Genomic DNA, 18,123 nt, shown 5'->3' with positions numbered 1-18,123 from the left:
GATAAATACTTATAAGACCTAGTAGTGAGGTAATGTTATTATCAACTGTCAATAATATTTGGCATTAACAATGCTAATTTTTGTCAAGTCAAACATTGAAAATTGTCAATCAAGGTCTGGCAATATGTCTCAATGGGTAAAAGAGAGCCTGGTGACCTGAGTTCAATCCTTGGAACCCACATCAACTTGAAAAGAGAAACTGACTCTGTGTGTTGTCTTCTGGCCTCACATGGTGGCAGTGTGACATATACTCCGCCCTGTCACATACAGTAATACAATTTTTAAAAAGTTAATAGTCAAGATTTCATGTTTGTCTTAGAGTTTTGGGTCTATGATAAAACACCTTGGAGACATTTCATTTTAGCAGCTTGTAGTCCTTCCAGGGAAGTCAGGACAGGAACTCCAGGTAGGTAGGAATTGAAGCAAAGGCCACGAAGGAAGTGCTGCTTAATAACTTACACTTCATGGCTTGGTCAGCCTGCTTTCTTATAGCACCCAGGACCACCAGCCCATGAATGTCACCACATCAATCAAGGAGTGGGGGAAGCACTACAGGCTTGTCTACAGGCCAGTCTAGTGATAATATTTTCTTAATCAAGGTTCCCTCTTCCCAAATTCAGTTCAAGTCCTGTCAGGTTGACATAAAACTAGCCAGAAAAACGTTTAATTTTTTTTACATACTTTTTTTTTCTCACAGATATTTGATTTGAATGAAAGTTTGGTGTTTAAATTTCTAGTTTAATAGTCATTTGGTAAACTTGGTTTCTATTTTCCTTGAATAATAAATAGTTCAGCATTTGTTGTAGTTGTACTTCTCTGAACAAGATTTGTTGACATAAAGTAAAAATACTACTCTGATTGTATTATTTTAAAATTCAGAGCATTATTTTTGTTTAAATGTTGTTGTTTAATCAAATTGAGTTCTCACTAATGTCCTGCTACTTGTTCTTTGTTTTAATGAAACTTTTTAGATGAATCATCCAGATCTTCTAATTCAAGTTCTTGGAATTTTGAAAAAAAGTAGTAAGTTCTTGCTTTTTCTTCTTTCATAGAAATTTTTCTAATAGTATAGGCACTGTGTTGCTTACATATGGCTAGCCAAGTTAAAATTGCTACCATGTGCGCGCACACACACATATACCTACTTTAAATTTATATACATGTATATTTATAGTACGTGTCTCTGGAAATATAATTGACCTGTTGGTTAAGTCAGATGTACTATGTCAGAATTGATAATTAAAAATTGTTATGGGATTTGCATCATTAAAAAATAGCTATCATTACAATAGCCTCTTCTTCAGGATTTACTTACTTACGTATTTGTTTTAGTGCGAGGGATGCAACCCGGGGCCTTGCACTAGATGTATATTTTGTCAGTGAGCTATAGTCCAGTTACTATCTCAGTTTTGCTTTCTGTGGTTTCAGTTAACCTGCATTCAACTACAATCAAAAATCAGGTAGAATATTCTAAAAACAAACAATTCCTCTTTAAAAAATATTTTCTTAATTTATGTGTATGATGTTCTACCTGCATGCATATATGAACATCATGTGTGTGCCTTGTGCCTGCAGAGGTCAATAGGGAGTGTCAAATTCCCTGGAACTAGAGTTATGGACAGATATGAGCTAACATGTGGGTGTGTGTTGTGAACTGAACCCAGGTCCTTGTTTAAGAACAGTTGCTCTTAACTGCTCAGTCATCTCTGTAGCCCTTCCTCATTTTTAAGTCTCATTTCATTCTCAGTAACTCTATCAATTTATCTTTTAGTAGCTCTTTAACTTTCAGGTTATTAGATTCTCTGCAGTGTCATGTACAGACGAGAGTCCACATTCATATAACTGATTATGTTGTAATTGTTCTGTTCTGTTTCATTAACTCCTACTAATCTTTTATAGTACCTAATTTATGTATTAAAATTTTCATAGAGCCGGGCGGCGGTGGCGCACGCCTTTAATCCCAGCACTCGGGAGGCAGAGGCAGGCGGATCTCTGTGAGTTCGAGGCCAGCCTGGTCTACAAGAGCTAGTTCCAGGACAGGCTCCAAAGCTACAGAGAAACCCTGTCTCGAAAAACCAAAAAAAAAAAAAAAAAAAAAGGGGGCTGAAGAGATGGCTCAGAGGTTAAGAGCATTGCCTGCTCTTCCAAAGGTCCTGAGTTCAATTCCCAGCAACCACATGGTGGCTCACAACCATCTGTAATGAGGTCTGGTGTCCTCTTCTGGCCTGCAGACATACACACAGACAGAATATTGTATACATAATAAATAAATAAATATTAAAAAAAAAAAAAATAAATAAAATTTTCATAGGCATTTATGATTAATAAAAGATGAGTATTTACAGCATTCAATGCTACCTTGGGTTGGAGATATTTGCTGGTGTTTTATAAATTACTTCTTTTAGGTAAAAGAGAGTGACTATGTTACCATCATTTCATGTGTAAATGAAGATAAATAGATCTGTCTTCATCTTATAGGAAGGTCACTGATGAAGGACAATAAGGGAGAGATGCAGAATAATGATATGTTCATACATTGTGTATACATGCTTTCTTTCTACCTGATTTGTTTGTTCTTTTCGTTTTTGTTGTTGTTGTTTGGTTGGCTTTTCAAGATAGAGTTTCTCTTTGTAGCCTTGACTATCCGGGCTGTCCTTGCTTTGTAGACCTGACTGGCCTTGAACTCACAGAGATCACTTGCTGCTATCTCCTGAGTGCTGGAATCAGAGGCGTGTGCCACCAATCCTCGCCGCTTTCTTTTCATTTGAAGCAGTAGCCCACTTGAAATAGCTATAGTCTATTGTAATCACTTATGTTGCATCAGCTGAGTCACACCAAGTAGCTTTTCCATGTTACTTGTCTGGAATCTGGAATGCCTTTTTTTTGGTTTTTCGAGACAGGGTTTCCCTGTGGTTTCTAGAGCCTGTCCTGGAACTAGCTCTTGTAGACCAGGCTGGCCTCGAACTCAGAGATCCGCCTGCCTCTGCCTCCCGAGTGCTGGGATTAAAGGCGTGCGCCACCACCGCCCGGCTGGAATGCTTTTATAAGAAAGGATACTTAATAGATAAAAATAAAAAAAAAGAGTATGGTGTTTCAAATCAAGCTCTAATATAAACTGGTAAACTAGTTGACTCATCCTTTTTTTTGGTTATTATTTAGGTGTGTGTGCTTGTGTGAGTGTGAGTGAGTGTGTGGTGTTTGTGGCATTTTGGTGTGCATGATAGTTGTTCTTTTAGTTCCTGGAATTGAACTCAGGTTATCAGGCTTGGAGGCAGAGGCCTTTATTATCTGAGTCATCTTATTAGCTTATTATTTATGAGCTTCTTGTTGACCATTGCTCTGGGAAATTAGTTTATAAGGAATGACATAGGGATATTTCAGTATAGTTGCTTTTATTAATAAATACTTGTTTCTAATTACACAAAAACTTAAAAACATAAAACAGGTAAACATAGGAGGTAGACATAATGGTTTTTATCTCTTGAGAGTTATTGAGAAATGTCAGCCCATTATAATTATTAATAATATACCTTTTCACATGAGAGATCATCTTCATATAATGTAGGTTTAAAAGCTTTTTCTAATTTTTTAAAATTATGTTTCACTTAATTTTCTCATTGCATCCTCTAGAAATCTGTCATCTACAAGATATGTTTTTATATTTGTGTTCCAAATCCCTTGTTGAGCTTTTTGTGTCATAAGTTACTGCCATATTTATTGTATGTTATAGTATTTTTGACACGATGTGTTTCCAATACATATTTTTAAATTGGTAATTATCTCATCAAATACTGCTAGAGATTTTCATTGAGGTTTTTCTCCCCAGACGAAATGTCAATCTATTTATCTTAAAATATTTATTTTTAATTTTTATTTATTTTTATTTTTTTGGTTTTTCGAGACAGGGTTTCTCTGCAGCTTTTTTAGAGCCTGTCCTGGAGCTAGCTCTTGTAGACCAGGCTGGTCTCGAACTCACAGAGATCCGCCTGCCTCTGCCTCCCGAGTGCTGGGATTAAAGGCGTGCACCACCACCGCCCGGCTTCTATTTTTAATTTTTAAGTTAAATTTATTTTATGTCCCTGTGCATGCTTGTGGGTGGATGGGTGCTTGCATGCATTTGGAAGTCAGAGGACAACTTGGATTTGGTTCTCCCTTTTCAGCACATGGGTACTAGAGGTTGAATTTTCCTGCAGGGCCATCTCCCCAGACTCTGAAGTAGATATTTATGACTTGAGAACTACTTTGGTGATAGGCTTTGCCCTCCACCCCACTCTCATTAATTCCTCCTAAGAATCTTTCATTAGTCAGATTTTAGAAATATTAATTGGGTGAGGCCTAGAGTTGTACTTGAATGGCACAGTATAAGTTCTCCTATAACTGTAGCCTGCAGAAGTGATGTGCCCTCTTTGCTGTGTATCTGTGAAGTTTGACTACTTATTTGGAAATATTCAAACATTTAGGGATGTTAAAAGCCCTTCTTCTTAAGGTGCCTCTAATTTCCAAATGGTATTTAAGGCTATACTTATGGTTTATGGTATACAAGAAATGACTCTAGGAGAGGTAAGAGATTCTTTTGGGGTTTATTATTTTCATAATTAGAAAGTAGATTATCCCACAGAAGTAATGAGAGTGATTTTTAGAATGAAACTGTGATTTATTGTTTACTAGTGAATACTTAGCAATGCTGACATTAACTTACTTTCCCCCCCTCTCCTCTTATTAGCATTATATGTAGATGTGGAATCTGATTTTCATGCTAAAGTTCCTGTTGTGGTGTGCAAAGATCAGAAAAGGTTGGTAATGAAGAAAAAAAGGTATTTATAAAAACAAACAAACTTGGGTGGAGGAGATGGCTCAGTGGGTAAAGGGTTTGCTGCACAAGCATGAGGCCTGAGGACTTGAGTTTGAATCCCTAGCACTGAGATGATAAGCAAGGAATCCTACTTCTTTGAGAGATCATAGGGTCTTCTTGAGCAGCCAGCCTATCCGACATGTTGAGCTTCAGGTCCAATGAGATATCTATTAAACAAAAAGGAGGAGAACTTCTGACCACCACACACATGTGTGAATGTACCCGTGCATGTTAGTACACACACACACACCAGCAAGATGACTCATTTAGTACATAAACCTGACAAACTTGAGTTCTACTCTTTGTACCCATGTAAGCCACTGTGCATACACACACCCCACTTTTTATTTTTTTAAAAAAGGAACCAAATTTGTTTCAAACATTTCCAAAATAAGAAATTGTATATCTTAGACTTCTCATTAGGCTAATACGACCATATAAGTTGTCATTTATTAACTGACACACCAAATGCATGTGAACAGGAAACTGAGTTAGCAGAGTTAAAGCACTCTAGGTAAAACTTTTCCCTTTCCCTTCCCCTCCATTTTCTTTTCCTTTCTTTCTTTTTCTTTTTCTGCCTAGATTCATTTACTCACCCATCAATACTGAGAGCACTTACTTTGTGTAAGTGCTATATTGCTCTGGAGATACAAAAATAAAGAAATAGCCACTCTTTTGTTTTGTTTTGTTTTGTTTTTTTGTTTTTCAAGACAGAGTTTCACTGTAGCTTTAAAGCCTGTCCTGGAACTAGCTCTTGTAGACCAGGCTGGCCTGGAACTCACAGAGATCCGCCTGCCTCTGCCTCCCAAGTGCTGGGATTAAAGGTGTGCGCCACCATCACCCGCTGAAATAGCAACTCTTGATAAGGTTTTACTGCCTGTTATAATCTCGGGGCTGGTGAGATCACTTAGTAGATAAGAGAACTTGCTGCTAAGCCTGAAGAACTGAGCTTATTGTGAGACATACCTGGTAAAAAGAGACACCCGACTCCTGAAGTTGTCTCCTGACCTCCATTTAAGTATGTGCATGCATGTGTACATACACATACAAGATAAATAATGTAGGAAATATTTTACTTACAATCTAGTTTTCATTTAATTAGCATGACTCATTGCCCTTCTAGTCAGATATTTGTAGGACTGAGAAGGTAAAAGTACTAGGTGTGCTGGTGTACTTGGGAGGCAGAGGCAGGCATCTCTGATTTTGTGGCCAGCCCTGTGTACATAGAAAGTCCCAGACCAGCCAAGGCTACATAGTCTTTGTCTCAGAAAATCAAAAAAAAAAGTAAGGATGAAAAGAAACTAAATACTACTTGAGATTTAACATGGAAGAAACTTGTATAAATAGTTAAATGTTCTTCTGTTGATTCCTAAGGTTTTTTTTTTGTAATGTAAGATTGTTTTTTTTTATTCAAATTTAAAAGGTTTTGTAGAGATCTAGTTCAGCTTTCTTATTTTGGACTTTAAAATATTTCTGTATTATCGTGTGTGTATGTGTGGACATTTGTGTCCCATGACGTGTGGAGGTCAGAAGGCAACTTTATAATTTAAGTTCTCTCCTTTAAAGCATTGCATGGGTACTGGGGTTGTTTATAAAGGATTTAACTGAGATCTTCAGGCTTATTTGGCTAGTTAAGACATCTTGCCAGCCCAACTTCCTTATTTTCTAAATTAGAAAATTGAGACTGGGAGAGGATAAGCATTTGTCCAGATTTATGTCTTTTAAGACAAAATCTAGTAGATGGAAACAAAACAGAAAACAGTGTTTTTCATATTGTATTTAATTGCCTGGATGTGACAGCTTCAGCTTCATTCTTTTTGCTGCTCCCCTCCCTTCCCTTGGATAACTCTCCACTGTATTCCTCTCATTCCACTTAAGGTAGCTCCTGTTTTCACTGAACAAAAGCATAAGTTTGGATTAATAAGTAAATTCCAATCTTTAACTTGAAAGTAGCAACAAAACTATGAAAATTTGGATAAGAAATTAAGAGTTGAATGCCGGGCGGTGGTGGTGCACGCCTTTAATCCCAGCACTCGGGAGGCAGAGGCAGGCGGATCTCTGTGAGTTCGAGGCCAGCCTGGTCTACGAGAGCTAGTTCCAGGACAGGCTCTAAAAAAGCTGCAGAGAAACCCTGTCTCGAAAAACCAAAAAAAGAAAAAAGAAAAAAAAAAGAAGAAATAAGAGTTGAGAAGTATAGCTACTAAATTAATTTTTAAAAATTTTATCATGTACAGAACCATAAAGAATGAACTAGAAGCCAGGTGGTAGTAGTGCACACCTGTGATCCTAGCACTCAGGAGGCAGAGGCAGGCGGATCCCTCCCTCTGATCTACAGAGTGAGTTCCAGGATAGGTGCCAAAGCTACAGAGAAACTTGATCTCGAAAAACAAAACAAAACAAAAATATCGCCTCCTCCCCCCCCCCCCCCCAAAAAAAGAATGAACTAGAAGAGAAGCAAGCTATGGTAATTGACATTGAATATGTTAGTGTCATTGGTGGCTTGAGCTTGTAATCTTAGCTTGGGCTTTATAGCAAGATCCTGTCCTTACATGGTCCAAAAATGTGGGCTTATAAGATGGCTCAGTGGATAAAGTTGCTTGTCTCCAAACCTGACCATCTGAGTTTGATATATGGGACCCACATGGAGCAAAGAACCAACTAACTTCCACAAATTTCCTCTGACTTCCACATACATATCATGGCACACATGTTCATACACAATAAGTAAAGGAGCAGAAAAAAATGTTTTGCTATGACTGAAAACAATTGCTATTATATGTATATCTTTGTGGATACTAGAAACAACTGCAGTCTTTTGCAAGAACAGTACAGGCTCTTAACTGCTAAACCCTTTATCCATTCCTACAGTAACTTTTCTGGTTATTAAAATACGTTGACTGAAAAAGATAGCCTCTGAGTTTTTGAAGCATTCTGCTTTTAAAGATGTTAATGCAACAAAATTTGTTTCTCATTCACAGTGGTTTACTATGTAGAGTGAGTGCCGGAAATGATATGGCATGTCTCACTACTGACTTACTTGCTGCTCTTGGCAAAGTGGAGCCTGTCTTCACTCCTTTAGTGTTAGCCTTTCGCTACTGGGCTAAGGTAAGTGAACAGAAGAAAATAAGTCAAGCCTTTTCTTGTTCTAGTATATATTATAACGTAGGAGGAAATTGTTGTCTGTCGCCTATAGAAAATCATGTGTCTGGTTTCATCATGGACATCAGATAAAGTTTCACAGGCATGTAATAAGTTCCCTTTTCCAGTTGAAACTGTTGATGACCTTGAGCCATTATACACACTGGTTTTTCCTTTACATCTGTGGTAAGATAAGAGAATAAAATAGGAATTTTATGACAGTGCAATGCATTAAGTTATTTGAAGCTTGTAAATTATTTACTTTTGGAATTTTCCGTTTAATTTATATACTTATATATTTTTAAAAATTTATTTACTTGATGTGTACAAGTGTTTTACTACCGTGTATATCAGGTATATGGGTGCCTGGAATCTGGGGAGGTCAAAAGAGGGTGTTGGAACTCCTGGTCCTGGAGTTACAGAAGCTTGAGAGCTGCCACAGGTGCTGAAAATCAAACCCAGGTCCTCTACAAGGACAAGTGCTCTTAACCTCTGGATCAACTCTAGCCATTATTTATTTTTTAAAGCACTCATAATTTTTACTTGTCAGCTCTAAAGGATGAATCCAGAGCCTCATTCATCCTAGGCAAGGGCTGTGCCAATGATCTACAATCTAAGCTCTCTCTTCAGTATTCTTGAACCCCAGCTGACTAAGAGGAACTGAACATTTAGAAAGCAGAGCTAGGAATAACTCTTTTTTTCTTTTCATATTTATGTGTGTTTATGTGTGTAATATATGTGCTTGAGATTACGGATGCACAGGTGCTTTGACATGTATAGAAAGGTTACCAGTCAACTTTTGGGAGTTGTTTTCCCCCTCTACTGTAGATTCCAAGGATTGAACTCAGGTCATCAGATTGTGGTAACTGTGGTTCAAAAACAATACTATTTTTTTTCCTATACAGGGCCTAGCTGATTAGCCAGTGCTAGCTTTAAACTTGCTATAAATTCTGTGTTGGCCTTGAATTTGAAATCCTCCTCACTCAGCTTTCTGAGTGATGGGATTATAGGTGTGTGCCACTGCTTCTCATTTCTTAAGTAAGATATTCTGAATTAAAAACAAAACTGCAAAAAAGTAATCTTAAAAAGCTTTGTTTCCTAAAGTGGTTTTTAGCATGGTTTCTTGTCTTGGTACTTGGTACGTAATTGTGTCTCAACACATTAGTCATTGTGGGGCACTCGAACATAGAGTATGGAGTGAGCTACAGAATGGTCCATTCCTATTTGTGATGCAATAATATTCTTCATTTTGGGCAGTTGTGTTTTCATGTATGTCATTTACCTAATTTATTATAAGAAACCTAGAAATAATTGCTGGTATATTTTCTACAAGTTTCTTTTAACTTAAGATTTTGGAACATTTTTGTTTCTCTTAAAACTTTATAAGTCACATTATTTTGCTTAGTGAAAAAGATTATTATTTGGGGTTTAGAAAAATTAACATAATAAATTTTCTCACATCACTGATAAGAAATAGTTGATTATTTTCCTCATTTGTTAATTATTATTTTATATATGTTATTGAATATTATACTATAATCATAGTATTTTTTATTTTTATTTTTTATTTTCGAGACAGGGTTTCTCTGTGTAACTGCCCTGGCTGTTCTGGAACTCATTCTGTAGACCAAACTGGCCTTGAATTCACAGAGATCCATCTGCTTCTGCCTCCCAAGTGCTGATACTAAAGGCATGAGTCCCACGCCCATTTTCTAGTATCATTTCTAATTCCATAGGAAAAAATTAATAGGGAAGTCAATGGCTCGATACATACAAATAAAATGTTACTGTAATAAATAAAATTGTCATAAATAGAAGACTAACTGGTTGGGGAGGGATTTGGCAGTGACTTTTACTTCTTTCTTGGAGAGGGACATTTGAGTAGTTTCCTCCATTGGGGGAAACTCCCATCACCAGACACTGATTCTCACAGTTTAGGAAAAATTGTCTATAGGAGCCAGTTCTTTTTGGCAATGATATTCCCAGAGGTAAGAGTTGAACAGAGCCAATACACTACTTAATTCTAGCACTTGGGGGTCTAAGGTAAGAGAATTGCTAGTTTAGGGTCAACTTGGGTTATGTAGTGAGTCTCTGTCTCAGATACAGCACATGGAGGGTAGCTGTGATAGCCAGGTCTTTGTTGGGGTTATAGATGAAATGGCATTTCAAGCCATAGGCATAGTAACTCTAGAAAGTAGAACTTGTGGTAGAGTTTCTTCTTGTACTTGAAGTGGGAGTTGGCTAGTGCAGCTCACCTAGACTATGGACAAACTGTCACTCAGGACCGTAGTGACAGCATTCACTCTTAGAGATGGTCCATGAGAGCTCAGGATTGTAGAGAGAGGAGATGAGTGGGGATGCAAAATGCATGATGAGGTGTCCCAGGGATGAAGGTATCTAGCCATAACTTTGGCTCTCTAATAGGCTGGTAGAGTGGCTAGTTAGGTAGGAAGTACCCCAGACAGGATGGAGTAAGATTTGTGATTCAAAGTACTGAAGACTTAATTCTTTGCGGTCAGATGGCAGATCAAAAATCTGACAGGAGACCCTCTTAGATAGTAGCAATCCGTGTGGCATCAGTTGTCATGTAGTTTAACTTAAAGTATGAGCACTAAGGTCAGTCTTTCTTCTAAATAGTTAATATACATTCTTTGAGTTCTGGTGATAGGTAGTTTTATAGATAAAACCTTTTAAATCAAGGTAATAAAGCTATTTAGTTTTATCATTCATAAATCCTAGTCAACCTACCTGATTTTCTTAATTTTTATTGAAGAATTGTATTTAAAATTTAAACCTTAAATTTTAAGTTTTTTATTTTTAGTTTTGATTTCTTTGAGACAGGGTCTCTATTATTTTCTCTGTCTTAGAACTGACTATGTAGACCAGGCTGGCCTCAAACTCACAGAGATCCAACTCTGTTTACCTCTCAAGTACTGAGATTAAAGGTGTGTGCCAATTTGCCCGGCCTTATTTTTATTTTCTAAGCAGTGTTTGACATCTAAAAAGAGATCATGGAATTCTTTTTCTTTTTTCTTTCTTTTTTTTTTTCTTTTTTGGTTTTTTGAGACAGGGTTTGTTTCTCTGTTACTTTGGAGCCTGTCCTGGAACTAGCTCTTGTAAACCGGGCTGGCCTCGAACTCTCAGCGATCCGCCTACCTGTGCCTCCTGAGTGCTGGGATTAAAGGCATGCGCCACCACCACCCGGCTGAGATCATTGAATTCTAAAAAGGTTTTTCTTGCCTAATGTGGTAGTATACACCTGTAATTGCACTAATGGGGGTGGGGGGGCGCGGTGGCAAAATGCTTGCAATGTCAAGTATAGGCTACACAGTGAAGTCCTCCACCAGAGTGGGCTATATGTGCAGGGAACTAGGAACATGAGGTAATACATTCTGGATGGCGATATTTCAGATTATTTATTAAGTTTCATTGTTTTGAACTTTTTTTTAACAATGAAGAACGAGCTACTTGTACTATGAAAATTGAAGAAAGCTAAATGCTAGGACTTTGTTCTTTTCTATTTTGCAGTTGTGCTATATTGACTCCCAAACTGATGGTGGAATCCCTTCGTACTGCTTTGCTTTAATGGTGATGTTTTTTCTTCAACAAAGAAAGCCTCCTCTTCTTCCTTGCTTACTTGGAAGCTGGGTAAGCTTGAGTTTGTGATGTTAATGTGCATGTGTATATATATATATATATATAAAATGTATATATAGTTCTTGCTGAGTGTTGTGCTCAAACATTTTAAGGTGAAATTCTGGTTTTTCTATCTTTTCTTTCCTCTTTCTCTTTCTTTTTTTAAAAATATTTTTTCTACTACCAATTTGGAATGCCTTTTTATATAGATTGAAGGCTTTGACCCAAAAAGAATGGATGACTTTCAGCTGAAGGGCATAGTAGAAGAGAAGTTTGTGAAATGGGAGTATAATTCAAGTAGTGCAACTGAGAAAAACTTAATTGCTGATGAAAACAAAGCTAAGGCAGACCAACCAAAAGATGATACCAAGAAGACAGAAACAGACAACCAAAGTAATGCCATGAAGGAAAAACATGGCAAAGTAAGCTTTTCGTTTTTTATTTTAACTTTTCTCTCTGTAGAACTTATGAATCCTTCAAGTGAAACTATTTGACTAGCAGTAGGTTGACCTCTTGGCCTCATTTTCCTCATCTATACAGTGAGGGGTTGATCTGGTTTAGTTTTTGGTCTGAGATTTTCTAATAAACATACATATTGTTTGAGTTATATCAAGGTAATTCTGTTTCCTTTTTCATTTAAACCAGCAAAATTCCCTTAATGGGTTTTCTTTAAAGTTTAAGCATAATGTGAATTATGTGGCCAGATTGGGTAGAGAAATAAAAGTCTTTTGCTCAGTTAATCAATTCAGCATGCATTTATTAAAGACCTCCTGTGTTCCAGGCATTTTCGTGAATGCTAGACAACGATAGGCAAATATACATGGATTGTGTCCTTCATACACTTGTAGTATTCCAAGAATATATGCACTATTGTTTGAAATGATTGCTCTACTTAACACTGAATTGTTGTAGTTCTTTGGACTTCATTATTTTACAGAGTTATCTTTCTTTTTCTTCAACTACCTTCTACTTTTTTTCTCAAAGCATTAGTGCTCCCAGTTAATTATCTTGCTTTTTAGTTTTCTAAGAATACTGAAGCAATCAAAAGAGGACTACACACTCAACCATCATCTCTGTCATTTCTACTCATATTCTTCCTTGCTACATCTATTTCTAAAGGAACTTCCCATGCCATAATCTAAAGGCATCTTTTCCATTACCTTCTAAATTATTTCAGAATATATTACTTTAGCAGTTTTCTTTCCTTCCTAAATTGTCAACTTTTCATTCTTTAATCAAGTGTTCTTCTATTTCTCTCATTTTAAAGAAAAATGTTAAGTACCTTCCCTCTCATCTATTGCTTGGTCTCCCTTTGTAGTAAACTAAATAGAATTGTTTCTATTCATGATTTTCATTTTTCTGTGACTCTTTAACTCACATTATCAATCTGCCAAAACCTGTATTATTAGCTTCTATTTTGTTAAATTTATGGTCACTTAAAATTATATCTTTGTAATAGCAACATTTTCAGCACACCACACCTGTAGCTGTTTAGTCCATCTCAGGGTTTTCTTTGCTAATTCATTTTTTTTTCTCCAGTTAGTAACGTTGAAGTGCTATGAGCTTGCTTTATGATCTCTCTTTTTCTTTTTTCTTTAAAAATTTATTTATTTATTATGACTTATGTGTGTTGGTGTTTTGCCTGAATGTATGTCTGTGCGAGGAAACCAAATCTGCTGGCACTGGAGTCACAGAAAGGTGTGAGTTGCCATGTGGACTCTGGGACTTGAACATGGGTCCTCTGGAAGAGCAACCAGTGCTTTTAACTGCTGAACTATCTCTGTAGCCCAATCTCTCTTTTTCTGATATATCTTATTTCCTGTGGTGGGTGATCCTGTCCAATCCTTTTGATTCTTAGTGCCATCTGTAGGAGCCTAGCTAGTGTCTTCTTAGGTATCTAGGTATATCTTAAACTGAACTTTGGATGTTACTCTCAAACTTGGAAGGAAGTTTTTCATGTTTCATCAGTTGATAATGCTTTGTCCTTTTAAGCATTCAGTTTAAAACTTCAAAAACATCCTTTATTCCTTTCTTTCTTGAAAATCCTATATCAGGTATGTTAAAAAATCCTGAATCTTGTTATTTTTACTTCAAAATATATCCAGAATAGCATCACCTTTTACTGCGTACTGTTACCATCCTAGTTCTAGCCACTGTCATCCTGGCCTGGATTTTTGCACTGTCTTCTGACAGATACTTCCTGCATGTACTCCACCTTTATTTATACTCAGCATCATCGTAATCTGGGTGGGCGTAAAAAAGGTTAAGTCAGCTATTGCCCTTGTCTGTCCTTGCACAAAAATGTTATCAGTTGTTTCTCATTTCATTTAGTATAGAAAAATCAAGCAGTCATTGGATCGCTCTTTGCTTCTTCCATTTCCTTCTACTACACTAGCTTTCAGTCTTCTCTTTTCTTCCCCCCTTCCTCCTCCACTTTCTCTCCTTCCTGTGTTGCTGAAATTCACATGGTTTTCTTTTCAAAGCTAGTCACTCTTTGGTGTTATGTGTGTGTGTCTGCTCACCATTCTTACAACACAATTCTCTTTTCATCAGGTCAGGATTTCTCAACAAAAGTGATCCTGATACTTAGTTTAGCACTTAATTTTTTCTATTCCTTTATTTCCATCCCTTTTATTATGGTCAACTCATCCCCACCCCCCATAGTACTTAGCTGCTTCTAACTTATTATTTAGTCTACCTATCAAGCGTGTTTGTTCTCTTCTTAGAAGCTCCATGAAGGCAAGAACCTTGACTTCTTTTTAAAGATTATCACAAATCCCACCTTAACATTTAATTTTTACTGCAATTCTCAAGATCATTTTTCTGTCCTAATAGTCTGTATAATATGACCTTTCCTTCTTTGGGAAGCAGTATTGTGTAGAGATTCTTAGCACAGGCACAGTAGCCAGGTGGTCTTCAGTCAGATCCTTGCACTGTAGAATTAATTGTTCATGTAGGTTTAGGAAGAGTTTGTAAGGATCGGAGGCATTCTGTGGAGTTATGTGTAAACGTGAGTTTTCTTTGTTACGATATCCTTTGCACAATCCAGGAACATAGTAGGTTCTAAAGAAATGTTTGCTGAATGACATTTTTTTTTAATTTTTGAAACTAATTTACAATATGAAATTGTAATAGCTATCCAGTAGTTTACAACCTTGACTGTGCATGAGGTTCACTACAAAGAGCTTCAAAAAAATTGAAAGGATAGGTGTGGTGCTTGTAATTCTAGTACTTGGGAGGTTGTATCTTGAGCTACAATCTTGCTTGCATTACAGGGTGAAACTCTGTCTCAATCTCACACATCTAGTCAATAAACCAAACACAAGAAAGATTAAAAAACAAAACAACAAAAAACTACAAGGACTGGAGATGTACTTCAGCGGCAGAGCATTTGCTTAACATTGTGCAAGCCCCTGGGTTCCATCCAGTGTTCTCACCCCACACGCTCACACATACAGAAACCCTAGTCTCTGGTATCAGTCCAGATATCCCAGATCAGTTAAATCAGATTGCTAGAAGTGATATGGAATTTCATGCTCACCTGGTGATTGTTTTGTGCAGTCAAACTTGATAGTCACTGGCTTAATGAAAAAACACAGAATTCCTTGGATTTCTGTAATTCAAACTGATTTTTTTTTTGCTTTTGATAATGCTTTGTTATGCCTGTTTGAAAATATAACTACTTAAATTTTTTTTCTAATTAACAACTTACTGATTTTATAGTTTTGAGAAACTTTAATGAAAAGTAATTTCTCTTTTAGTCTCCTTTAACATTGGAAGCACCAAATCAGGTACCCTTGGGACAGTTGTGGCTGGAGTTGCTAAAATTTTACACACTGGATTTTGCTTTGGAGGAATATGTCATATGTGTACGGATACAAGATATTCTAACAAGAGAAAACAAAAACTGGCCTAAAAGACGAATAGCCATTGAAGGTGAGATGATACGCTGTGTATGTGCGAGGTGTTTAGTGTTGTGGTCCGCACCTTCTAACACTGTGTTCTAAACTTTATCCCTTGGGTATGCTAAAGAAAATGATAATTGGTTCCACATCAAATCCCAAGCACATAATTATGCTATGACAAAAAGCCAGATATAGTTGGTCATGCCTTCAGTCATAGTACTTGGGAGGCTTACGCAGGAGAATTGCCATAATGAGTTTCGTTTCAGCTTGGATTATAAGAGTGAGATCCTGGTTCAAAAAGATACTATGACAAGAAATGAAATTGTTAATATGAGTACTGGAATTTGAAAGGTTTCATTTAGTGACAGTTTATGGGGAAACAGAGTGGCACAGCTTCTAGTAATATCTTGATTGAAACTGATTTTTTAATTGACTGCAGCTATTCTCTTATAAATTAATTTTCTCTTTTAGCTTTTGATTTTATGGAAGAAACCAAAGATACCACATTTGTCTTTCTTCTGCTCTGTTTTTAAGAATTTATTTGGATCCTGGGTTAGAAAACTTTGGGAACATATTCTCTATTGAGATTGTAGCAGTTAAGATTTGTTTGTGTAAGCATGGAAGTATAATTTGTTAAAAACTTAGCCATTAGCCGGGTGGTGGTGGCGGCGCACACCTTTAATCCCAGCACTCGGGAGGCAGAGGCAGGCGGATCTCTGTGAGTTCGAGGCCAGCCTGGTCTACAAGAGCTAGTTCTAGGACAGGCTACAAAGCCACAGAGAAACCCTGTCTCGAAAAACCAAAAAAAAACAAACAGACAAACAAACAAACAAAAAACAAAAAAAAACCCCAAAAACTTAGCCATTGATCATTTTCTTTTTTACTAGATCCATTTTCAGTCAAGAGGAATGTTGCACGGAGCTTGAACAGCCAGCTTGTTTATGAATATGTTGTGGAGAGATTCAGGGCAGCTTATCGGTATTTTGCCTGTCCTCAAAGGAAGGGTGGAAATAAATCTACAGTGGATTTCAAGAAAAAAGAGAAGGGAAAAATAAGCAATAAGAAACCAGTGAAGTCTGAGTGTATGGCAACCAACTGTTGCATTCTTCCTGGGGAAAGCACAGAAAAAGTAAACACAGAGAGAGATCAATCTGCTAAATATGACGAAACGGAGCTTACATCACAGAGATGTATTGTTGACAATGACAGTTTGTTGGTAAATGAACTAGGTTTGGCTGACCATGGACAAGATTCTTCATCTCTTTCTACTGCCAGGGAAGGCAGTGAATTAGAGCAAAAACCAGCTGAGAAACAAGGTGATTTAACACCATCAGAAACTTCTTTAAAAAAGGAACTCAGCCAGTGTAATTGCACTGGGTCCCCTGATGGAGCTGAATCTGCTGGAATAGACTGCAGATCGAATTTACAGATGGAGAGTTCACATCAGATTGTGTGCAACAACTTATCTGCTACCTCTTGCAACTGCAAAGCTACAGAAGCTTCTTCTGACTTTATTGATGATGATAACCTCCCTTCCCAGGAACTATATTATGTATTTGATAAGTTTATTTTAACCTCTGGCAAGGTAGGATACGATAAACAATTTGTAAAACTTCGTGGTTACTGTATGACTATTAATAGTTTTTAGATTTATTAATAGTAACATAAAATAGCTTCTATGGTAGTGACTTGTTTTGGAATGATTTTAATGTGAATCTATCTTTTACTTATATTTTTTCCTATTGTTTCAGTTAAAAAGAGCGTATAAAATGTAATCAATAATCTTACTAGTAATTGGTTTTCTTCTCCTTTTCATACATGAAATTATTTATCTGGTATTATGAAAATCAGATTAGCAAAACAGTATATATTTTAAAATTCTGCTTATTTATATATAAAATTATGTTTCTCTTTAAAAGAAGACAGTTTTAATTTAAATAATTTTCATTTTTATTTTTGGTGTGAACATATAACTAACTATACTGCTAAGTTGTAGTTGAAACTAAGAACAAGAATCAAAAACATGGAGAATGTAGATTCTGTTCTGACACTGAACATTTCTGGACTTTTTAATATCCTTTGTGAATTGCAGGAGTTCTGTCCTTTTAAAGTGGAAGGATCTGAACTTAAACTCTTTAGAATGTTCAAACTACTACAGTGAATAGAAAATAAGCAGTAACTGTTTTGTTAATAAAAGAGTTTTAGCTAAATTGCATTTCTTCAAGGACTGTGAACATTACTAAAATATCTGCATTCAGAATGGCAAAGTGATTATTTAGATTTACTTGTAAGCATAGTAGATTATTGAGGGAAAACGAACTGGAAAATTACTTACCGTTTTATCAATAATTACTTATTTACAAAGTGTAAGCTTCTTAACCTATTTACTGTGCATTTTTTTTTTTTTAAATCTTTTTGGTACTGGGGAAATGACTAGGTGGCTAAGAGGTTACGCTTGTTGGCTTACATCATCTCTCCAGTTCTAGGGGATGACTTCCTCTTCTGACCTCTGTGGGCACTGCAAACATGTACACACCCACACATATTCAGATGCATACATGTGCACATAAAATAAAATAAAAATTTTAAAAA

General features: G+C 36.5%; 1 protein-coding gene across 6 annotated transcripts in view; it reads left to right on the top strand.

Moving 5' to 3' along the window:
- Positions 1–18,123, top strand: part of Tut4 (terminal uridylyl transferase 4) — a 95,794-nt gene that overhangs the window by 29,406 nt on the left and 48,265 nt on the right. For all 6 annotated transcript variants that reach the window (XM_038332794.2, XM_038332793.1, XM_038332792.2 and 3 more), the window contains exons 7-13: positions 972–1,023; positions 4,724–4,793; positions 7,831–7,957; positions 11,519–11,638; positions 11,836–12,048; positions 15,388–15,562; positions 16,419–17,116. In XM_038332794.2, coding sequence (XP_038188722.1) covers positions 972–1,023; positions 4,724–4,793; positions 7,831–7,957; positions 11,519–11,638; positions 11,836–12,048; positions 15,388–15,562; positions 16,419–17,116 — 1,455 coding nt within the window. The remainder of the gene's footprint in view (positions 1–971; positions 1,024–4,723; positions 4,794–7,830; positions 7,958–11,518; positions 11,639–11,835; positions 12,049–15,387; positions 15,563–16,418; positions 17,117–18,123) is intronic.

Source organism: Arvicola amphibius, chromosome 6 (genome assembly GCF_903992535.2).
Source record: "Arvicola amphibius chromosome 6, mArvAmp1.2, whole genome shotgun sequence".
Taxonomy (NCBI): domain Eukaryota; kingdom Metazoa; phylum Chordata; class Mammalia; order Rodentia; family Cricetidae; genus Arvicola; species Arvicola amphibius.
Note: the sequence above shows the minus strand (reverse complement) of the source record. Positions and strands in the feature narration are given on the sequence as shown.